This window comes from Caloenas nicobarica, chromosome 2 (assembly GCF_036013445.1).
Source record: "Caloenas nicobarica isolate bCalNic1 chromosome 2, bCalNic1.hap1, whole genome shotgun sequence".
NCBI classification, from domain to species: domain Eukaryota; kingdom Metazoa; phylum Chordata; class Aves; order Columbiformes; family Columbidae; genus Caloenas; species Caloenas nicobarica.
The window spans coordinates 122,935,099-122,959,322 of NC_088246.1; the positions used below are offsets into that span (position 1 = coordinate 122,935,099).

Here is a 24,224-nt window from a genome sequence, read left to right on the forward strand (position 1 = left end):
AGCATCACCAGACTTCCTAACTGCAAGCAAATAGATCTGTCTTCAGAAAACTTACAAGCCATATAGTAAAAGTACCTTTTAAATAGTGCATTTATCAACAACGTGCAATATCCAGGCTGTTGAATAAATACTGAAACAGTTTCTTTCCTAAAAGCCCCCTCCATTTTTATTTTAAATTAGGCATTTAAAAGATTTGTTTTCCTCTACCTCCTAGTTTTCCACCTTGAAACCAATCCACTTTTGACCAAAATAGGAATTTAACGGAAAAGTCTGCCACTTTTTTGACCACACACTAAGGAAAAAAAAAAAAAAGGAAAGATTGTCTCAGAAGCATCTGTTCCAATTTTCACCAGCAAATGAAAGTTATACAACTGCTTTTAAGTGGACTTAAGTTTATGATAAAAGCTGCAAGGACTGTTAAGTACTCTTTGTCACTGCATAAAACACTGAAGGGAAGAACAGGATAGAGCTTTATTGCCAAAGCTGGATATGTTCTCTGCTTCGCTTATATTTGCTGACGGTTTTCAAGTCTTTGCAGCACCTTACTGCTTCAGCTGTTAACACCATAATAAATGTAATTTGCCTTTTTGTAAAAAAATTCCTTCAGCTAACAACTTTGTTTTCTCCAAGCACTTTAATTTTAAAGACAGGTTATACAGTTTGTCACAGAAAGGATTTATGTTTTTCTTTGAAAAAATATTAATTCAAACTCAACACCTTGTTGTTGCATGAAATAGTTCATAAAGTTCATCTGGCACTATTAAAATCTAACGCATCATACACCTCAGCCAGAAGGAATGAATTTTTCTAAGAACTTTATCAAATACATATAGCCATTTACTTGAGTTGGTCTGACAGAAATAGAGTAGATTTTCTTCACGCAGTTAGAAACTCTTATTAGAACAGCTATCATGGTCTTTTGTTTTAGATCTAGTATGAGAATACTGTGATAACACACTAAGTTTCCCATGTTTTGCCTGACAAGAGCTAACTTATTTTTTCTCAGTAACTTTCTACTGTTTGGGATGTGGTATGAAGAGAATGTAAGAACTTACAGCTATGGATACATTGTCAGGGAGACCAAGGTCTTTCTGGGCTCTATCTGCAAGTGTGAGGCAGCTAGGGAAGCAGATATGGATGGGAGACCTTGACCAACATGCAGGTTGATCAATGAAAATATTCCCTACCATTATTGTCATGCTTCACATATAGTTGGAGTTGGCTTTTCCAGCTCATTAGTTCTTGTTCTGGTTTGGTTCTGTTCCAAAGTTCCATTAGTTCAGCCTTTTGCTGTTTTCCAGTTGGCCTTCGGGCCTTTCTGCCTTTTGCCTTTCTGTTCTCTTGCTGGGACCGGCTGCTCAGCACAACTGGAGTTTCATGAGAGATTTTACTGATTATCGTTTATTTTATATGCATTATTATTTTGTTATTACAAGTAATACATTATTATTTTGTTGTTTCATTAATCTGTTTTTATCTCAAACCATGACTTTCTCCCTTCCCTTTCAATTCTCTCCCGTTTGGGGGGTGGGGAAGAGTGAGGCACCAGCTATCATGGTTCTCTGTTGCTAGTTGGAGTTAAACTGCAACACCATATTATGAACTTTACAGCTGACTATCACTGGAATTTTTTTTTTTTTTTTACTTGGCTAGCAGTAGCAAATCCCAGTACAACACCTGACAACATTCAAATCTGTATTTCTTCAGTTAAGCAAAGCTTGGCAGCTTTCACTGCTTAGGGATGCTGCTTATAAGGCCTGGCTGACCTTATTATCTACAGCACTGCCATTAACAAACTGAAGTTTTTGCCTGAAGTTGTGCGGTTTTTTTGTTTGTTTGGGTGGGGTTTTTTTGTTTTTGCTTCCCCCCGCTCCGCCCCCAAAGATGGGATGCTTGATCTTGAAAGTGATCTTCCTTCTCTGACTAGTCACAGACAGACCCCAGACCCCCTGTAGTAAACAGTCCATAATGTTGTTCCCTTGTGCAAATCCGGAGGAAAAACAAAGCTAGTAAATTAAAAAGTAAAAAGGGAGAGGGAGGGCGAGTGGGGAACAATTACCTTGTTGCACACAACTGGGCAGCTACCCCAGCCTGAACTGTGGTTGAAATAATTTCAGATTAACACAGAAAGATCCAGAAATACATTACGCAAGGTTAAATGCTGGGAAGAAAATGTAACCCAAGGCATTGATCACTTTGCTGAAGAAGAGATCTCAATTCATAAGCACTTGGACTATGATGTATTTTTCTAAATTGACTGAAGGTTGATCAGGCAGTTATGTCATAGTTTTAATTTAGGTTGCCTACAGTTTAAGTCAAGCATCATCACATCAATTTAATTCAAAAGTTTGAGCAATGTTTTTTTGGTGGCTTCAAAAGTACAAGAGGAAAGGGGTATGGGAGCAGGGAGAGAGACAATATGATGCTTTTCTAAAATGCAGTTTGCAAGCTTGAGATAGTCTCTGGTTAGTTTTAGAAAACTGAAAACAGCCTGCCTGCCTAACCTGGCAACTTTCACAGCTCCTTGTGATCTTCTCAGAACACTCCTCTAAAAGCTTGCAAGCTTATTACTGCTAAACTGTTTCCTCTACTAAAAAACATCCTAAACCTCATGAAGCCACTTGTCGCACACTCTTAAAATAAGCAAGAACACCAAACTCTCCAAGGAAGCAAAAATACAAATCACATTAGGTTCTTCAGTTGAATCTGGTATCTTGATTACAAGAGCACCAACAGCACAGAAATTAAGACTTCCTATTATAGATAACATAGCAACAGAAAACAAGCACTTGCCATAGGATAAATTTAAGCACACACAGATCACATTTAGCCATGGCCCAAGCTAATCAAACAGTTTCAAGCACATAAAACATCTGTTGATTCCATTCCACCCTTCTATCTCCCGCATTTGTGTAATCTATCCCTTAAGGATGGGCATTTCAAGTTCATCCTCACAGCCACAGGACTTTTCTTCCAGCTAAATATTAAAAAATAAAATTCTGTAGAATTTAAAGCACATTTCTGTCTTTTCTGCAGCAACTTAAGAAAATTCTCAAGAAAATTCTCAAGAAACTGACTGTTAGTGCCCATGTTCTTTTAAGTAAGATTCCCCACAAATATCAACACAATTAAGTATTACTATTGTAATAAAATGAATATCCATTAAAAAAACATTTATAGCAAAGAACTAAGATTAAAGTTTGTTGCTCTTGTATCCATATCCACCAATCTAGTATTTGTGTGATAACGAGATATTAATAAAAAAGAGAGCATAGTAAAATGACCTACCCTAATGACAAGTTGTTTTTTTGTTTTGGTGCTTTTTGGGGGTTTTTTGTTGTTGGTTTTTTTACATCAGTTGGTTGTACCATAACATCCACTAACAGAACCCACCCTTAAGCTATTTCCAGCTCTGAGGATGTGCAGGACGCTTCTTGGGCTAAGCTCTTCTATCTATACAACCTTCTTGAAAGTTGGATGCCATCCTGATGTCTCTTGAAGACAGAACTAAGTGCAAATAGGCATGAATTGTCTTTTTTTTTTTTTTTTTTAAGTGATATACATACTTGATTCTTTAAAAAAAAAAAGTTCAATGAAACTAGGGAGAAAAATCAAGTAATGTGAAGGAAAAACAACTTTCAACATCCACAGCCTTCTGTTTGAAGGAAAGAGCAAGATACCTTACAAGATGCTTTAAAAAAAGCAATACTGAGGAACCACTTAAACTACTTACACTTATCTTTTGCTAAGAGAAAAATTAATTAGTTCTTAAAACCAGCATCACTCCAGGTACATTTTACACGTCTCAACTACTACGTTCAAACCAAGATATAATCTCACAGTACACTTCTGCCTATGCCTTTATTTACTAACCACAACCCTACTTCTAGGAAGTTCTGGGTCCTCTGACCATTCGCATTAAAAACACTATATTCTCAGAGCTTCTCCTATGTCAAGCGTAACAATTTCATAAATCAGCAATCTTAATTCACGTACTTGTAGAACTTGTTTAAACACTAGTACATTCACTGAAAGAAGTCCTGAAGAAGCTTTCAGATAATTTAGATTTGAAGTTTTAAACTGACATAAAACTTTCATTTCTTTGAAAATCACAGATGAAGGTCAAAACTCACACTGCTTTGTGTAATACAACACATCACAAGAATGTGCAACAGAACAATAAAATAGTTTTTGATTTCTATGCCTTATTAGCCTTCCTCAACTTGCAAAAGTGCTTTAGAGCCAATATCAATCAGATTTAAAGGTACTTCTTACATATTTGCAGGAAAAGGTTTTTCCATCTGTTTCTCAATAAATACTTCCCATGTTATATCCTGTCAGTGATGGCCATTTAGGATTAAATCGCTACCTAAGAAACTTAAAACCTGTATCAGTCAATATGAGAAAACAATTTTAAAGAGTGTTAACTCTTTTTCTATCAAGTAGGACAACAGCAAGGCAAGAGGGCAAGTTCTTTCCATCTTTTTTTGTATTTTTTCTCTATTTTTGATTCCATCTCATTTAACTGTTTTTTCAAGCTCTTTGAACTAGTATTTGGTTCATGTATAAACACATATCTATACACATGCTACAGCATGTTTTGTTGAAAAATTACACACATTTTACCTACTATTAGTACTGCTGTTATTTGTGAGACCTTCTGCATGTACACTACAACCATTAGAATAAACAGAAACAAAAATTCAAAATCTTTGAAAGCAAAATCTACAATGACAACTTTTAAAGTCCCTTGCATCCCATTACAAAACTAGTAATTTTAATCAGATTAGAGTAATAATCAAAAGTAATGGTGGTAAAACTTCTATTCAGTAACTTTGTCTTGAACATTTTTTTTTCAGATTCCAGACAATATAGGACAGTAAGTGAGAAACTTGCATTTCTACTTCACTTGTATTTGTACTTGTAATCTCCATTTTTGAATAAAATTGTCTTGGTACTTCTATTATATGACCTCAGCTATCTTGTTTACAATTTCAGGTATTTATTTCATTAGTTTCAGTGAAGTGGAATAAAACAATTATTTTTGAAGAAAAAATTCAAACACTGGCTCTTAAAGATACTTATGACTAACCTCATTCTCCTTTCAATATTAGTTTATAAAATTTAAACTTCATTGTGTCCTACTCCTAAACTTTGGTGGTAAAGTGAAGAATTATATCGAAAGAATAATTTTTATTGATTCCACTGTGAATTTTAAGAAAGGTGGACAGGAATAGGGAGGTGAGAAAACATTTCTCTCACTTCAGTTTACTGTCAGGGCTCTAACACATTCATGGATGGAAGTCTGGAAAACAACTCATCTCTTTACAGAAAAGTAGGGGGGGTTTGTGTGTAGTTTTGTTTGGTTGGTTTTTTTACGGAAGCAGAAGAATGTTCTTGTAGGTTGAAGTTATCATATTTTATACTGCATGTTTTAGCAAAGCAACAGATTTTAAAGGAACTATGCGCTAAGCATTGTCATCACTTGCTTTAATTTAACAAATGTTCTAAATACTATCAAAACATGTAGCAATGAGAGATTTCTAGAGGAAGGCAGTGTCTACCACGGATACATTTCTGAAATATGTGTGTTTCTGAGAGGGCAAGAATATACATTTCCGCAGCTACCAAATACTTCAAAAATGCAAGTCCATACAGGGTGTTTTAAAAAGATAGAACCCATTTGAAATCACAACACAAGGTGTTTTAGGTCCATCTATTTGAAACAACCTGTAGATTCCTTCCTAGATAAGAGTCGATTCAACTGTCATTTCTGAAGCCTTCTCATTTATGAAGTGCAGGATTAGAAATAGTACTTTATTAATCTCTAAATGAAAAAGGGATATTAGAAAAGCTTATTTTCCTTTCATTTTTAACATAACCTCTGGAATCAAGAATCCCACTAGAATTCTTGTAGTCCGTGTGTTGTTCTGGTTAGACTAAACCTCAACAAGAACTAAAAAAAATATCTGTCATTTACACTGTTTGAAACCAAGACTAAGTTATCAGTAAGATTTAAACTGAAAAAGCCACCAGTGAGTTTTGGAGACAGTTTGCCTTCCCTGCTTAGATTTTCACTGCAATCCACAAGCTGCACAGAGGCAGGAAGGATCTTTTTTTCTTTGCATGTATACAAGGAACTTTCCATTTTAAATCTGCTCTAATGACAGCGAGCCTTCAGAGTCCTAGCAGGAACTCTGAATTTCAATTAAGACAAATATATACTCTGTTGGAAGATTAAGCTTACTATTTTTCAATGCCAATAAAATCTACTACAGGACTTCAGGAAGAAGTTTCACTCATAACAATTATCCCAGAAGTAGTACTAGGGTTCTTGTGACTTACCATTGAAGTGGTTTCTTTTGATCCTGAGAAGGGTGGGTGATTTTCCTTCACAGCAGGGACTTCACCAGCTTACCCAGGTTTGGTTTTTGATAGGGTGCTAGAAGATGGGCAACCTAGCCTTGCCCTGTGGCTCTCTCTCCGAGCTGGATATTCTAGGTCTAGAAGTTGACTGGGAGCAGAAAAGACAACACATTCCCCTTCAATAAACAGGTGAAGCGGGGCCTGGTACTTGCACATACGTCTTTCAGACAGAGTCGTCTTAAGGAATGATTTTTTTTTCCCCTTAATTGGCATGCATTTCCTGAAGGTTTTAAGAATGACTTATGCCTTATGCATATTTTAGACTCTCAGATTTCTTTAGTCTATACCTAAAAGTTTTGTACCTCAAACATAACACTTTCAGATGCCACTTCTCCTTTGCTTCTACTGGTGAACATAGGTTGTCAAGTAAAATCAAGGCAGCATTTTACCTCTCAGAATGAAACACTCCACCTCCATTTAGAGGAAAACTTTTTATAGATTGGTGGGATATGGATACAGATACAAGTGATTACTGGAATTATTTGTCTTTCTTAAACAGGTACCTGAAAAGCTTTTCCTCTAATCAACAGTTCAAGAGGCCAAAACAGAGAGAATCCCAGCTACCAGAGACAGATGACCCTCCCTTTAGGCAGAGAGTGTGTCTCAGATCCTTCTGAACGTTCTATTTTTACATTGTCTCCAGCCTCTGGTCAAGCACCTACCCCAATCATAGAAAAGCAAGTTTTTAATTACATTTCAACAACATTCTTATCAAGAATTAAAAAAAAATATATATATTTTACCACACCACACTGGATCTTTCTTCCATAAAAATGGCATCAAAGCAATACTCCATCTTGCTTTATCAGATAGAAAACTACCCAAATCATGACCCAGCTCCATGTAAAAGACAGATGCAAAGACAATGGCTTATTGCTCCAAGCAAAGGAACACCACAAAGCATTTCTTTAGGATCCAGGTTGAAGCTCTCCAAGTATCTACCCATAAGGCTAAACCTCTGCTTTTTGTTTCAAAAGGGGATTGCTTAAAATATTCAGACTATTCAGACCAGACCAAAGAACATTATATACTAAAGAAGGAACACAAGGAAGCAGCAATGCAAAGCTTTACAGAATTCTCCATCTGCATTACTCCGCTACAGCAAGTAAAACTAATTGTGGTCTCCATGTTCTTTCTGTCCCCCACATGCCTCTCTAGAGGCTGCTGGCAAGAGTAATGTATTTTTCCCCATCCACTCAGACAGTTAAATTCATTCATACCAGTCTAACACACAAAATCTATTTCCAATCAGTAAGGACACCTACAAGGTATACACCAGTGTTCAACAGGAGACAGACACTGCACACCTTTTTCTTGAGTGGTCTTTCATCCAAATACTAAGCTGACCAGCAGTTAAGTTCAGATGCCACAGTCCACACAATTTTGGGTAAATATATTTCAGTTATAAATGAAGATGCAGGAAAAAGTTACTGAAACAAGAATCAAAACCAGACTTACTGACCCAGAGTACATTATTTTGAGATACAGATTAAAACTCAAGACATGCTGTATGAATTTGCTTCTATTAAAAAAAAAAAATACAGAAGGAAACCATGACAGAAAACCCCACATACCATCTTCATTAACTACATTAAAATACAGAGTATTTACAAAGAAAGCAGTTAGCCAGAATCAGCTATGCAAACAAGTTACAAATGCCCCCACAAAACAAAAAATCCAATCAGCCACTCATGTCAGCTGCAGTGCAGCTCTTACCAAGTAGATTTGTATCAAAAAGCATTTTCACAGAAGTATAATTTTGTTATGGTAGTGAGGAGGGTGTTTCTGTAGCCATTGCTTAGTATTTTATTGTTGTGAGGAGAAAGTGGATTGTTAAACAGCATATGCCAAGATATAATATACAAATTAGCGATAAAGTTTAATCACATTCACCAATCTGCTGACTTTTTCCCCTCAGTGGAATAACTTACTCCATTTCCTTCAAACACAAGAGACATGCAACACTGACATCAACTTACGCCAAGTTTAGCAACTTTGAGTTTTTCCAGTTCTTGTATGTTTTGAAGCATAAACCGCAGTGTTCTAATATTCATTTACATAAATATCCTAATGAGATTGTATTTAAACAATAATAATATTTCTTCGCTATCCGTTCAGTTTATTTTAATTTCTACATATAAACATATCACCAGATTGGAAAAACATTTCAATCAAAACCTGCTTTTTGTACATCTGAGTACACACACCTACAGGAACGCAAGAATCCAGGTATGTGCAGGAATTAGCTGGTAGGTACATCCAACTTAATAGAGCCACTAATGCAATATTAGTAATGATCACAAGTGACCACATTTCACACACTTTTTTACAAAACACGTTATATAAGGTGCGCCATAAAATTCTAGACTGAACCCATTTTTATTTGTTCTGCCTTCTGTATGTATTAAACTCAGCCAACATAAATTCTTGAATTAAGACTGCAGTAATGAAGCATATGTACTTCCTCTTACATAATTGTATTGATTCTAATGGAGGAACACAGTACTAAAATCATCTAGCCAATATCAGAAGTACAGAACTGAATTCAGATGCAGGTAACACTAGGATGATGCTAAGCTTAACTTTACACTCTAATTTAGAGCATTCCATTACTTAGGAGCAGGAAGGCTTGTGGTCAGAACAGAGCTCCCAAAACCTGGGGTATGGAAAAAAGTGGATTGGGCTCCAGCAAACAAAACCATGAGCACAGCAGTTTATAAAGCACATTGCAACAACGGTAAAGGGATAGAAAGAATTTTCTCTGCTGTCCTCTGGGGAAGAGAACAGGCATAGGACGTGCAATTCTTAGGCTGCTCCTGCAATTCAAAAGCCCTTCTGCATTTCCAGAAGCTACCTTATAATCACTGCTGGAGAACTTAATGCCTGTAAGGGAAAAAAGTCTTTAGAGAAAACAGCCCTAAGTTAGAAACTTGTTTTGCCTTCCACACAGGCAGAGAGGCCCAAGATCCAGATTCTTATGGACAAACATAAAACCAATAATAATAATACAAAACTGTTGAGCAGGCAGAACAAGTAAGTTTCAAAGCCCTGTAACCCAGTACAACAGTAAGAATGAATAGTGTGTGAGCACAGATGAACACTCCTAAATCCCTCTCTTCAGGAAATAAACATGAAGACAATCAGATAGATTTACTCATGTCTAGATCAACAGTGGCAAATTAGAAAAAAAGCTAATACTGTACAGAAAGATGATGTCCAATTTAAAATTGACTTAATGCTCTGTACATGCAAAGACACCTGCATATCACATCATTCTTTTAAGTATGTATGTATATATGCATGTATGTGCACATACATACATGTCCCAAGTGTATGTAGACACACCACCAAAATGCAAGGAAATCAATTTTGTTAAGTATTACACAACAGAAACACTCCCACGCTTCCAAGGTGTGCTTTCTTAAGCCTTAACTTACCTTATGAACTATTGTCACAAACTAGAAGTTTTGTGTTTCGGTTGTGTGATGCCATTCTTCTCCCCTCCCTAAACTCGTAAGCAATGACACAGTTTAAAAACAAATACATTGCTGCAAAGTGAACTAGACAAATCAGATACTTACTTATCAAAGCTATCACTATATTTTATGAAGCACTCCAATTTTTCCTTGGCATATTCTACCACATCTGAATGAAGCTCTATTCCATGATTTATCCCAAAAGGTCCTGTAAATAAAAACAGCAGGGTGTTGTGGGTGTTCAACTTTTTTTTTTGCTTTAAGCACAGCACGACTACATGGAACAGCATTATATCTTTAATCTGTGAAAGCAGCAACATCACATAAAACACAGAAGTCTCCCAACACCGCTAGACAAAGCTATTTTTTTGCATCTGCATTACCAGTGCTTAAGAGGAAGGTAAAAAGCCAAAGGATCAATGAAAGAATAGGGACAGAACTGTGGCAAAAATATTTTATAGAATGAATTTTCTTCATAAGCATGCACAAAGAAAAGATTCTGACTGCACTTACATCAGTCTGAGCAACATCTTTTTCAACATAGCATTTAGTTTGACTACAACAATTTCAAATTATAACTCAGTTGGTATTTTGGTATTTAAATTTTGAAGTCTCCTCACAGCAAAATTTTAAGCTTTTGACAATTCAGAGATCGGGTACTATATCCCTTAGCCACACCTGATCTATTTTGCAGGTTCCAAAATGTGAAGTCTGCTCCTGATCTACTTACATAATAATTAATTTCCATCTAGAACATTGAAATTGACCACATGTTATGTTCACTCATCACAATCCCATCACAGTTGCAACACTGCACTCCTGCAATCAAATCCAAGTAAATCTCCAGGTCAATTTGTGTGCCAAAAGTTAACGCTATTTTTCAGGAACAAGAAGAAATCATGAGACAGCATTATAAGGATTATCCACATCAGGAAGGAATCTGAATCAGATAGTCACATTTGCTGTGGGGATTCTGTATTTAACATATAGTCATAGCCCACAGACTTTAGTCACTGGAGTACAGAATTGGGAAAGAGAGAGGGAAGGAGAAGTAAACATCAGTAAGACAAAACTTATACCTCATTCTAAAGCTTTCCTAAATATTTAGCTCAAAGACGTTACCACAGTGAAAGAGAATTCCATTTGTCTTTTCTAGGACACCGATTAACAAAACAGACCTAGGGTTACTGAGAAAGGCTTCATTTTACTGCAAGAAAAACAGTTTATGTCACTAAGATGATTAATAATTGCAAATCTTAACATAGTTTAGAGTATTTTCTACTGGTAGAATAAAACAAATCCAGTAGGTTATATGCAGTGCTCATAAGACCTCCTCTGATGACAGGCAAGAGGTAGGCAGATCATCCAAGGGATGTTCTTAGAACTTATGAAAACATGTACCTCCTGTTGACACTCATACCTACTCTAAATTTAGTTTATTATCTACCACATTAAGAAAAGCATTAGCATAGGCAATCCCTTCCTAGATGTTTAATTATTAAATGTTCCCCCTTGTACAGTGATAGGTATAATGTTTCTACCCGGCCTAGCTATGGTTCTACAGCATGCAGCAGCATCCAAGGCACGTTTTCTTTAATTAAAGTTAATTGCCATTCCTTGAACCTCCTAATTATAATTAAAAATGCATCAACATCATCCCTCCCAAAATTCACTAAACATTCCTATCAATACTCAATTTTGAAAAACAAAGAACTAAAACCACCTGTAAATGTCAGTTGCCCCAACAGCTTGAAATTAAACCTATGAATGCAAGACACCACCACATCGTGATACATTGTAGTATTCATAATACAAACAGAAATTCGAGAAACATGTTCTCTTCTTTCATCAGGAAAGTCACAGCTGTACATTTAAGCAAAGAGTCAGCAATTCTAAAAATGTGAAACCAACTTCTGTGCTACTCTCTGAAGTCACTGGCCTCTTTCAGCATAATGAGCTAGCAAGTCCACCACCTAGTCTGAGCTAGGTTTACATTTTAATGGTATCAACAACTGTTAATTTAACCTCTACAGAGTCATGTGGGTGGGTAGTGATTTTTATTTGGTGGTGGTGGTTGGCCAGTTTGGGAGTTTTTTGTGTACTTCAGCATAGCAACATACTGAAGAAGAAAAAAATAAACAAAACCAACAAATGTTTACCAGTTTCAAATTATTTGCTAATTTAATGTTGTCATTTTGACACTGCCAAGGTGAAAGAAATGCTACTCACTACACTGTCAAATTGAAAGATAACCAACTACTGTAAAAAAACCACATGGTTCTCTGTTACTAATTGCAGTACACACTGAAATTGGTTTTAAAAAAAAATGTGAGCTTCTAAAAATATATAAGGTTTATCTGTCAGAAAATTATGTCTGTTTTTCTTTCTTAAAGTAGCTGTTCCCTGGTTTAAAACAAACACTAAAATAAAGAAGAATGATTAAATATAACTAGTAATTTTATCAAAGGGAGCAGAGCAATACAATTTGTGTGCCTTTATTGTATTTATGTTTCATGCCTCAGCCTAGCACTCACACCACATCAGAACACTAAGCAGACTTTGGAGCCTGGGTACAGTGCTACAGAAACACGGACAGTCTGCTTCTGCAAGTGGCTGAGCAGTGGCTGCTCCAGGCTCCTCGGTGCTGCTAGAGGAGCATCAGCACCTGAGCTGGCTCTGTGGGTACATCTGCAGCTCTCTCTCATCTGCTCCTCGGGGCTGGCAGCCTATCTCACTCGCTGCGGAGGACACGTCTCTTGCTGTTTAATTTCTTCAGCTCCACGTATTACACTCTGAAGGGCAGGAATTCTGCTTGATAAGGAGAGGTCAAACCCAGGAGTGCTCAACAGCCCACCAACAGCCACTCAGAATAGGTTAGATAAATACACAGATACAATTGCAATATACATAAGCCACAATTTCTTTTTTAGCTGTCATAGTTAAGAATAATGGAATAACAAAGCTTTCCACAGGGCAGAGAAATAAATGCATATCATTACTCACTACCGTGGGCACATATTTTAGAAAAAAAAATACAGCAGTATTTACTAATTAATGCTGAAATAGAACTCTGAACTTATAATATTACAATCTCATTAAAAGTATCTAAACAGAAACACTTGAAAATGGCAAAGCACCACTCCATTAGACATTATTTTTTCTTTAAACTGTGAATGAACATAATTATTGTTTCCACAAAAGAACAGTACACTATCTGTTGTGTTTATTGGTATTAATTGAAAGAAAAGACATTGCTGAGATGCCAACAAATGAAGTTTGCTATGTACTATTAGGGATAATTTCTACACTTCTATCAATAAGAATGAATGATAGAAAGTAACTAAAGTAACAGAAAATTCACAAACTCGTTACAGTTCAGTTGTGTATATAACTATATGCAAAATCTGTGTATCATCTGTCAGCAAGTTTTCTGCAACTAAGGAAATATGAAAACTCCATGTAACACAGTCAATAAAATTGCATCTATGAAAGCTACATACCAAAATAAGTTATTTCATGTAAAGGAAATTTTTAAATTATTTGTTGGTATACATACTATGTTAAATTTTGGGGGGAGGGGGCAGAAATAAAGCATTTCTCTCTTTACATTTGTGGTTGGTTTGTTTGGGGTTTTTTTGTTTGGTTCGTTGTTTTTTGGGGGTTTTTTTGTTTGTTTTTTAATTTAGACAGCAATATTTCATTCCATTTTTTTTTTCCCCATAAAAGAAATGTATTTAAAAACAGAAGAAAAAACAGTGCTAATCTGTTAGAGTAGTTTTTAAAACCTACAGACCCTTAAGTCCTTAAACAGTCTTATCAGTTTACACCCCGAACTTTCTCACTACTCAAGTGATTAAATAAATGTATTGTAAAAGAACTGTTTGCATGCTCATAGAAAATTATATTTCAATTAAGTTTTTAAGAGTCATTAGTTTCTACAATTTAGATTTTTCTTTCCATAAACTGAAGATCAAAACAGTAACCTAGAGTAAGGACATAAATACAGTGCAAACACAGACTAAAATTGTCCCTCTATGCCTTTTCTTTTTAAGCAACACAAGGACTGTTTCCTTTCAAATAAGAACTTTAGCTTATAAACAGGCAGTGTCAGTGAATAACCTGTAAATAACAACAATATTTTAACAAATCTCAAACACCCTGTCTTAAGTATAGTGCTGTCATTTTGAAGAAGCAGAAGTTTTACAAGGCTTGTATAACCTGCTGAAAATATGCAGAAACACTATTTTAAAAAAAAAAAAAAAAAATCAAGTTACCTAATATTAATCCCACCATTGTACTCAAGTATCCGGTTCCACTACCCAGATTTAGAAAAGATAATCCAGGCTGAAGCTTCAGTGCTTCCATGACTTCAGAATAAATGCAAGGTGCTGACAAGTGTATATTTCCATGCTTCCAGGCCAAGTCTTTATAAGCATTGTCCCTGTATCCTTCCAGATAATAATCACCACGATCAATTGCTCTGAAGGCTTGCTCCACACTCTCAGTGCGAATGTACTGAGCTTCTTTCAAGTTATCAATTAAGTCATCATTGTCTTCTCCAGCACTCACAGCTCCTCCCATGCTGAATTTCTATGATAATTCAATTAGTTTGCAAAGCACATTAGGAGGAGAGTTTTCCCCAAAGTGTAAGTATGTAATGGATTCTCAGTTCTTCTTTCAGAAGTACATCACAAAGGTCTCCTGGAAAACAGACATGTTTACATAACTTGAGTTTCGAAAGATAAACAAATCAACAACTATTAGAGGGCGATGAAATATTGTTAGAGTTAGATCACCTCACGAAGCAGAACTATTAAAAGTCAGGACAGCTAGTATTTAATCAAAACTCTGCACTTCAGATTTTAACTCAATCCAATGTTTTTTTCAGTTTAGCTTTAAACTGTCAGCATGGGCTGGCTACATCAGTAAGCAGCGCAGGAGTTCACACAGACACTAAAACCAGCACTAAGAACCTATCAACCATCTTATATACATTTGGGGGCAGGTTAACAACTGCCTTTGGACTCACTCTAGCCTCACCCTGAGAACTAAATGTCCAACAGGAGTTGGAGCATGTACCAACTTAGCTACATTTCAAAGGAACCAGGTTTACGTGCTCTGAAATCACTCCACAGTGGGAGACAAAGCCAGGTGAGTAGTGATGTCCAGGAGATGCTTCTCAGATGTTCACTTTTGAGCTGACCCAGAATATGGGGCTCTGAGCAACCTGTTCTAGTTGAAGATATCTGTACTCATTACAGGAGGGTTGGACTAGCTGACAGTTCAAGGTCCCTTCCAACCCAAACCACTCTATGATTCTACTAGTGCAGACACTACCGCACATTGCTCTCTTCAGGATTCAGCACAGGAAACCCCTTCTGAGCACCTCAGCTCCTCCCAAGGCCTGTCATATTGAATAAAGGAGTACAAATTCCTTAAGTATGTACACATTTTCAACAGCTTGCCAGCTCTTAAGTGACTAGCAAGTTTCACAACTTCAACACAGCATATTAACTTCAAAATAATTCCTTCAGATCCATATTTTATCTGCAGTTATTACATTATTAATAACTAAACTCATAAAAACCATGTCAACATTTTTAATGTTGCATGAATTACACGTAAAATAGCAACAGAAGACTGAGGGAAAGGAAAACAAAAAAGTTTAATCTATAACTTCTAGATGAATAGAGTACACATAGTGAGCTAATTATTAACATTAATTACAAAGTCAGCTTAGATAGCCAAAAGAAGAAGAAAATTACCATCATGAATCCTGGTGCACATTCCAGGTAACCTAGTTAACAAAGGGAGAAAAAAAAACAAACAAAAAAAAGGACACACTCACTCCTGACTCTTTAATTGCATTGCTGAGTATCACCTTTTAAAAAATTCCACCTGCCCCATTCAACAAGCATATTGCACCAAGAATTATTTTTAGAATTACGAAAGTAGTCTTTTATCCGAGAACACTCCAATACAACTTAGCAATTTCTTGTTTTGTACATGCCTGTTTGTGCAAATTTGTGAGTCGGGAGCTCACAAACACAATCCAGACACCCAAGGTCATTTAAGTCACCAGAATGAAGCTGGTTTCTAAGTTTGCAATGTGGGGATCACCACAATACAATTTTTATGGTTACGTGCTTTAAACGATGAACCTTCTTAAAGCACTAATGAATCCTTTTCCATATGTTTAACAGGTCTCTATCAAAACAGTACTAATAAACCTTTCCACAAAACTAAATGTAAACTTCCAGAAACTACAAGCAGCTTCAATCCTGGTGGGGTTTTCTCCACTCACTGCAACAATAAACAAAGAGTTCTGGAGATTGAACCATTTTCCTGAAGGATTAAACTGCAAACAGTGATGATTCTGAAGTAGAGCACTGTAACATCCTTGCAAATAAAAAAAAAAAATGTGCTCATGTGCTGGACAGTAGCCCATTGAGTAAATTCACTTTTCTGAACACCAAGCTCAGAATCAAGAAGAGTACTAAAACTAATGAAGATCAGTTCTGAACAGAAAGGGCATATATTTTATAAAGAAACACAGTCCTGAATAAGGGAAAATTACAATTAAACTTTCGACATTTAGTTTTGGCTTGATCTTTTCTTCTTGCTTTAAAAGTTTGCACAGTATCCAAAGTTGTATAATTCTTATCCCTCCTCTGTCTAGATGGCCATCACATTCTTCCAACAAAGGAAATCTCATTTCTATTTGCAATTCTGACAGTAGCGTTTCCTTATCCTTCTCTTATTTTTATGTATCATTAATTTACATAAACACCAAGTCATTAATAAAGATAATAATCATATAGTACCAGTGCTAAGATACATAGCTAGGTTTAAAATTTCAAGCACACAAGCTCAAGTTTCCCAGATCATACAGTCACAAAGCTACTCCTTAACCACAAACATACTTAAAAGGGGGAAGAGAAGGAGGAATGCCCAGGGCTGCTAAAGCCTCGGTAAAATCATGGGTGAAATGATGACTGTTTGCCACTCAGCTGTGTGCTTCTGTCTGAAGCAAATGCAATTCTCACTGACATCTTGGAGTGGGAAGAGGTAAAAAGTGACCAGGCACAATTATCAACCAGCAGCAAAATATTTAGTGAACGTAGAAAAACTGCACTTCCCTAGTGTTCCTGGGCAGGATAAGTAACAGGAACATCCTTTTTTATCTGTGAAAAAACTAAGGGACAATTTTAGACCGGAAATGTGGAACTTCAGGGAGGATTTTGTAATTTTTTTTTTAAGTAAAAAATAGCTTATGAAAATATTCCAGCCCTGCTCATTTCTCTGCACTTGCATCACACCAGAAGTTCAAGGAACTACTGAAACAAATTATAGTTAAGTTAAATAATCTACAGTGACTAAAACAATAGTTTTTGCCATCCCTTCATCCTAAAAAGTTTATGGCTGTCTTGAGATATGTTTGGAAATAATTGCAACTAAAAAGGAAATTTAAAAACTCAGTTTAAGACTAATGCAGCTGCCACATTTACAAAACAGAAGCACCACTTTATCTCAACCTGCAGAGTGCATTCACCACCTCGCACCAGCAGATGGAGAACTTCACCAACTATCTACAACCCAACTGGTGAGCAGGCAAATACAGAAACTGCTCTGGCAGAAAAGGGCTGTTCTTCCAACCTAAAGCTTTATTGTTTTTAATCAAAAAATGTCTTCACTAGTTTCACATATCATCTCTTTCCCATAAATAACATTTTCTAATTTGAATATAGTCACTATGGTAAAGCAGAATTTATTTCTTCAGGTATTTTGTAATTCTATATTCTTGGATGTAGCAGCTAAAGTTACTGTAGTAACACAAGACTTTCTACTGATGACACCCACCAAGCGTTTCACCTTTATTAATGGTTATCACACAGAATCTCAAAGGCAAGAACAGAAAAATTCTGGTATGTAGCATGACATTGTGGAAAGCAGGGGAGAAAAACACAGGGAGCATCTGTCACAAATGGGACACTTGCTTACACAAGAGAACAGAGTGACTAGTTGGAAGTGTGGTTGAATGTTGCGTCTTATTCTCAATACAATGTCCAGGCTGAAAAAGCTGACATTAGGTAGAGACAGTGATATTGTTTGACTTTTAGGTATCTTGCTTTTGGTTTGCTTTCGTTCATCAACTATGGTGCTCTACTCTGGCCTCTACAGCTATAGGTAAGCAAAAATGCTATTCAAGTGGAAAATATTAAAAAAAACAAACAAAATACATCCCAGGAAGTTAAAGAAATAGATCTTCTCATGGAAAGTGACCTCTCATGCTGCAGAGAAATATTCTGTGATATTTTAATTCCCTCCAGTGCTTTTGTTTGTAAGCTTTTACTATATGAAAGCAAAATTACTTGCTTCTAACAGATGCAACAGATGTTTGAAGTCAGATACATTTTCTACTATTTTAAACACACAAAACAAAATACGCCACAAGCTATTTTAGTACATCTGGAGAAAAAAAAAAAAGGCAAGTTAGACTAAGCTTCCTTGTGACAGCTGACCCAGGACCAAGATAAAAACAGCAGAGCATACTATGATAAAACTTTCTACATAGCTGCAATGTTTGCAGAAAGCATCCTGTGAAGCTCACCAATACCTAAATTGAAACACACACAGTTCACAAGGACCACAAACAGCATTCTGATGCCTATTACACCAGGAGGTATAGAAATTTCAGAAGAACTAATATATTAACAAAATATTAAATATTAAATATTAAATATTATAACATAATATTAACAAAATGCAACAATTGCCTTTAGCCTTAGGCATCTTTGGAACACAGAAGCCAACAGAAATTGTAGTTTAGGAGTTAAAATTTCAATATAGTCTTGAATAAAAAAGTTCATTCACTGATTAAAACCAACTACAATTTAAAAACCCTCTGTTTCTCATTCCACACTACTCATGAATTCATTTTTACAAATTGGAACACTTTATCTTTTTCATATTCACAATAAAAATTAAAGTGTCAACACACTTTCAAATTTCTGAAAACATTCACACAACTGTATCATAACACATCTGACCTGTTTCTAACTTGCAACCAATTTTACTGAAATTCCTTACCATAAATAATTTCTGGGGTTTTGTTGTTGTAGGTTTGTTTGGTCAAGGGTTTTTATTTATTTTTTTTATTTTTTTTTTTTTTTAAATATTGTCACCTTAGTTGAACAGGTGTTCTTTGGCTATGCGAATCTAAAACGTGCTGACAACTTGAGCGCATTTTAATTCTTCAGCCTTTTATAAGCTATGCAAAACTCTTATCTGAGAAGTCAGTAACCACATGTAAGGTTTGCCAAGGGTTTTTTTTTGCCAGCTCTCAAAAGGAGAGCTTGGCACATTTTGAATTTTAACAAATACATTTGCACTTCAAGGAATTAGGTCACTAAGGACTGCATACTCTCTTAAATATAGATTAAATACCATGCTAGCAAGGTATCCAGTTAATGTGACAGACAAAACTTTGCCTTTGCTAAATCCATACAACAAATATCTCACAAATTCAGTATCTTGTAATACTGACACATCTTGACTCTACGTAGATAACCTGTATCTTTAAGAAGTTATCTGAGCCTATGACCCATGTTGTTTCAAAGGGTGAAAAATAGAAGAGAAAATACAATAAATGGGATCAGCCATATTTCAAGTCTCCTCCTCAGAACTATTTTCACTAGGCTATCAGCTTGGAGCACACCACTACAAACTGAATCAAGACGGTGATACATTACTTTAAACTCATGGACGGCATACAAAATTGCTTGGCAAATCTCCCCCAGGAGGGCACGAGTTGGAAGAGACAACAACAAACCACTGAGACGCTCATTAATACAGTCATAGCAGTCAGCTGTTGAGTTTCCCCAAAAAGGAATACTCTGTGACTGGTGATAGGAGAGAATTAACCACAAATACACACAGCGGTTTGAAACACTTCAGTCCATTTAACAGTTTCAGTTTTCTCGTGACAGAAGCCAGCAACACCACTCTCATCAGCAGAGGTTCAAACTTTCCCAGGCCACCAAGCATTAGACCTACTTCTGTTCAGTTTCAATTCGTTCCACTCCTGCAGCCACAATTAACTCAACATCATGTTTTGCCTGTCCTCATCCCCTCCAATAACTCCTGCAACAAAAGGACTCCACTTGTAGTTTAGCTTCGCCTTTCTTCCTAAGTATTGTCACAGTTGTTGCACAAGGGGAAATTCTATTCTAAACTGCAGAGCTAAGTCTAAGACCTTTTGAATAAACAGAATGACTGATTACTATCTGAAAGGAAAAGAGAAATTGTAACATCAGCTTCACCAGACAAAGGCTGGAGAAAGCCAATATATGAACTGTGTGCTGGAAGTAATTGTAGTAGGTGAGTACAAAAATCAGAACAAACTGTAGTACAGCAGTTATTTTAGAACAAAATCTTTACAAACATTTTTTTTTCAACTTTTATACATATGCTTTGGTGCTAAACTTCTAATAAGGACAACAAAAAGCCTAAAAGTTTTGGAAAAGCAGATGCTACTGGAACTGCCTTCTCTTCCACAGTTATTTGTTTTGTCACTCCAAATACTTTAGAAAGAAGGAAAAGCCTTGTTTTCACAATAAAGTAACATACTACTTAGTACATTAAGGAAAATTCTATTGGAAACACCGCACATTTTTGAAGTCTAGACTCATCTCACTCATAAACATTCACTTCTAACCTACTGTTCAGTGGATCATTTCAAGAAGCCTTTCAGGTTAAACAGCAACAAGTATAAAAACAAGTACAGTCAGCCCTGCAATGAAATGTACTCCACAAAGCATACTTCAAGGTTCTTTGTAATATAGCAATGGAACAAGGAATAGACCATAACATTAAAGTTAAGCCAAATGAATGTAAACAGCTACAACTACTGACTTAACCTGAATTGCATTGACCTACTTAGGCAGAAAATCTTTGCCAAGTTTGATGTAAACTTAAGCCATGATCCTCCTGTTCGCATGTTCAACAGCTGTTTATGCAAGATTGCAGGTATGCGCTTGCTCTCACTCCTCCTCCACCTCCAGTCACCTGAACACACCAAACAGCACACGTGGTACGGCATCAGATGCACTTAAGCTTATGACACTCCACAAATGTATAAGCAGTGACAAGCACACCAGCCCAGATTTCATGAACAAATTACCTTAACCTTGGTAGTTATACAAGAGCATTTTTTTTGGACCAACCTTGCTATCTATTAAAGCTTTTGACTTCTCAGTCTGTGTTTTCTGTACTAGATTAGCTTTTCCCATCTGAAATTCTACCTACGCTCCTCAAATGATGGCAAAGATTCAATGCTGAAAGGAACATCTTCTGTATACCAGTTTTATATTCCAGACCTGTTTTCAGGTATGCCGATAAAGACTTTAAAATTAATTACCTTTTACTGCAAAGCAAAGAATCCTATGTATTTCCTGGATGGAACTCTGGAACTTTTGGTGCATAACTTAATGCCACATCCTGACTGAGTTCTCCTTACTGCTTAAAAATTCAGGCAAGGAATGTTTGCAAAGCTGAGACTCCCAGGCTTTAGAAGTGGTTTCTTCTTCAAACAAAGTCTCCTATCTGTGACACCACAAATGTGTTCTTAACAACTACTTCAAAACAAAAAATATAAGAGTTCAGCATTTCCAGCAAAATAGCTAATAGTCCAAACTGCCACACCGGGGTGAAACCCAGAGTACAGGAGAGCTGCTGAAATTTACAGGTGTAGGCTCATACCCAGAAATTAGTAAAGCAGCTCCATACCCTCAGAGAACAAGCCCTCAGCTACGTTCTTTATCTATTTAGGGCTACCTTATGATACTCCAAGAGTTGTCACTATGGTCACCGCTTTAACATTCACGGCCTAGAATGCTCTTCAGGCCACCAACTGACCTTTTTTAATTATATCCTACAAAAACTCCCTGCTGACAGGAAAGCTGTCTCACTGCCTTTGTTAAGTGACTCAATTGCTACTAAAAACTATCTGTTGGTCATTTGCACAAAATTATTTTCCCCCCACTTCCCACTTCAAATACATGGGATCTCTGGGATTTGCATACCTACAACCATTTTGAAACCAGTCATTCATGGTACAAAAAGCTTTAAATTCAGAACAAGCACAGAAATACTCTCTTCTCTTAAAATAATTTGCTAGTATCTAATTTCACAGTAAGTTTTAATTTAGCCAGTATCTGCCAGAAAACTTTTGTTAGGAAATCCTCTTATTTGTAAAATGAAAAAGCATCCATGGATGAGAGGCTGATGAGATGATATACAGCTCTGGAATTTTCCGACTGGCCCATCTTTGCAAAAAGTCTCACGAGATTTTAAGCACCTGACATTATTACCTGTGCGGAAGACGCTAGTCTGTCAGGCATAAAGAGTTTGCCTGTTACTGATTGACAGTATTAATAATCAGTTGCTGCTCAGTCCCCAGAACCAGCTCCTCATTTTCTGAAGCAGATGAACAGAAGTGCTGAAAACAAAATAGCTTCTTAAGTGCTCTGAAAATAATTTTCCAAAGCAGTAAGATGCTACGATCCTCAGAAAAAACAAAACTACAATTTGTTACTGTGTCAGTCCAGTGAAACTGGCCACAAGATTTAAAACAACAAAAACAAACCCACAAACAAACAAAACAAAACTAATTCAACTAGGCAGTTCCTGGTAACAGTACTTGATCAGAGCACCATGGCACGTTCTTCTCACAGTATGCAGTGGTAAGATTTCAACAAAATAATAGTTGTCAGTCTGTTGCTTACCATTAGAGGTCAGCTCTATGTAAACTGGCAATTACATCTGAAGAAGCTGTATGCATACCTTTATGAGTGAATGAACATCAGCTCTGCCCTGATTCTGTGTACTGTATAGTATCCCATCAACTATAGATTTCAAACCAATTAATACTGCTTCTCTACCCATACCAGTCAAAAGTTTGGTGGTGCTTGTTTGTGAGACACTGCATAAAATATTTTCATCTCTGAGGAGCCTAAGATGGCTCAGTGACTTGTCAAAGATCTCATAAGCAAAGGATGCCAGCTTAACCCAATGTCCAACATAGAGAAAATCCTCTATCCTTCCTCTGATAGGAGTGTCCATGAAAGAACCCCACAGTGCCCTTAGAGCATACTCATTTGAAAAGTCTCAACTCCTGAGAGGCATGCCTACAGCTCTGCCCATTCCCACACTGCAACTATTTTCAGTCTGTCCAGTACAAACTAGTCAGAATACTGCTTTATCACAGACTGGCTGGGAAAAAGGGGAAAGAAGCTTCTCTGGAGAGCCTAACAGACCCATGAAAGCATGAGGTAGCAGGTAATAGTGACTTGCTCACAGGCAAGACAAAAATATCAGGACTTCCTGAGGTAGATATGAATCAGTGATGCTCAATACATACAGGTATCTGAAATCCTCTTGAGTCTGTATCATGCACCTGTTTTTCAAGAGAGAAACTGCTGTCTGTGCACATATTTCACAGGAATTTGTGAGCTAGAGAGTGACCAGGCTGCAAAGCTTATTGCCACAATAAACGGCTTTGTACAAGGGTATTTAACAGAAAATATTCATTTCAAGCAGGTTTATATAAGCCATAACAGTTAAATGTTAAGAATTAGAAGAGTTGTAGGGAGATGTGTAAAACAAACAAAACAAAACAAACAACCAACAAAAAAAAGAAACCCACACCACACTTGTGGAATATCTAAACCTTTTCAGTCTGAAAAGGCATAAGGCATACAAGTGACACAAACACTTCTGCAAAATTTAACATTATCCTGATTATAGACCAACTAACACACTTTGACATAAAGGACAGGCCAAATACTCAACATTTTTCAAAGAAAACTGTTTGTCTTCATGAAAAGAAACGCTTAATAATTTAGTCTGTGGTGACCAGAAGGTAAGAAACCACAGTAAAATATGATGCTTCTTTACTTTCAGTATCACCTTCAGAAAGCAACCAATAACCATCGGGGGAGGGGAAGAATCCTCTGGTCTAGTACAAGAACTGAAGTATACTTTCCTAACCTCTTACTACAAATGTAGTTTCTGCAGCTACACTCTTAAGCAGACCAAGTCACAGTTCATATAATTTTGAGTAGGCTAAATGTGGGCCATAACAAAATATTCACTATTTCAGCCACTGCTAAAGTTCAGAAGCTTATTGCACATAAACATTTTAAGTTATTTAAATAACTCACTTCCAGCAGCAACAGAACAACATACGCCTGTTGCCTTTAGCAAAAGAAAACAGAAATGAGGTCAAGTGTAAAAATAGAAGATGGTTACATTCCTGACACT

At 36.5% G+C, this 24,224-nt stretch overlaps 1 protein-coding gene across 9 annotated transcripts in view; it reads right to left on the minus strand.

The window, feature by feature from the left end:
- The window catches only part of PCMTD1 (protein-L-isoaspartate (D-aspartate) O-methyltransferase domain containing 1), a 46,613-nt gene that overhangs the window by 11,860 nt on the left and 10,529 nt on the right, over nucleotides 1-24,224 (minus strand). For 3 of the 9 annotated variants that reach the window (XM_065629545.1, XM_065629550.1, XM_065629549.1), the window contains exons 2-3: nucleotides 14,177-14,603; nucleotides 10,008-10,110 (exon numbers count right to left, since the gene is read on the minus strand). The exons of 1 other annotated variant lie outside the window; for it this stretch is intronic. In XM_065629545.1, coding sequence (XP_065485617.1) covers nucleotides 10,008-10,110; nucleotides 14,177-14,483 — 410 coding nt within the window. In that variant the 5' untranslated portion in view covers nucleotides 14,484-14,603. Of the gene's footprint in view, nucleotides 1-6,345; nucleotides 6,515-7,733; nucleotides 7,857-9,863; nucleotides 9,935-10,007; nucleotides 10,111-14,176; nucleotides 14,604-15,667; nucleotides 15,700-24,224 lie in introns of those variants that run through there. 5 more of the 9 variants (XM_065629546.1, XM_065629548.1, XM_065629551.1 and 2 more) reach the window with 4 other exon arrangements.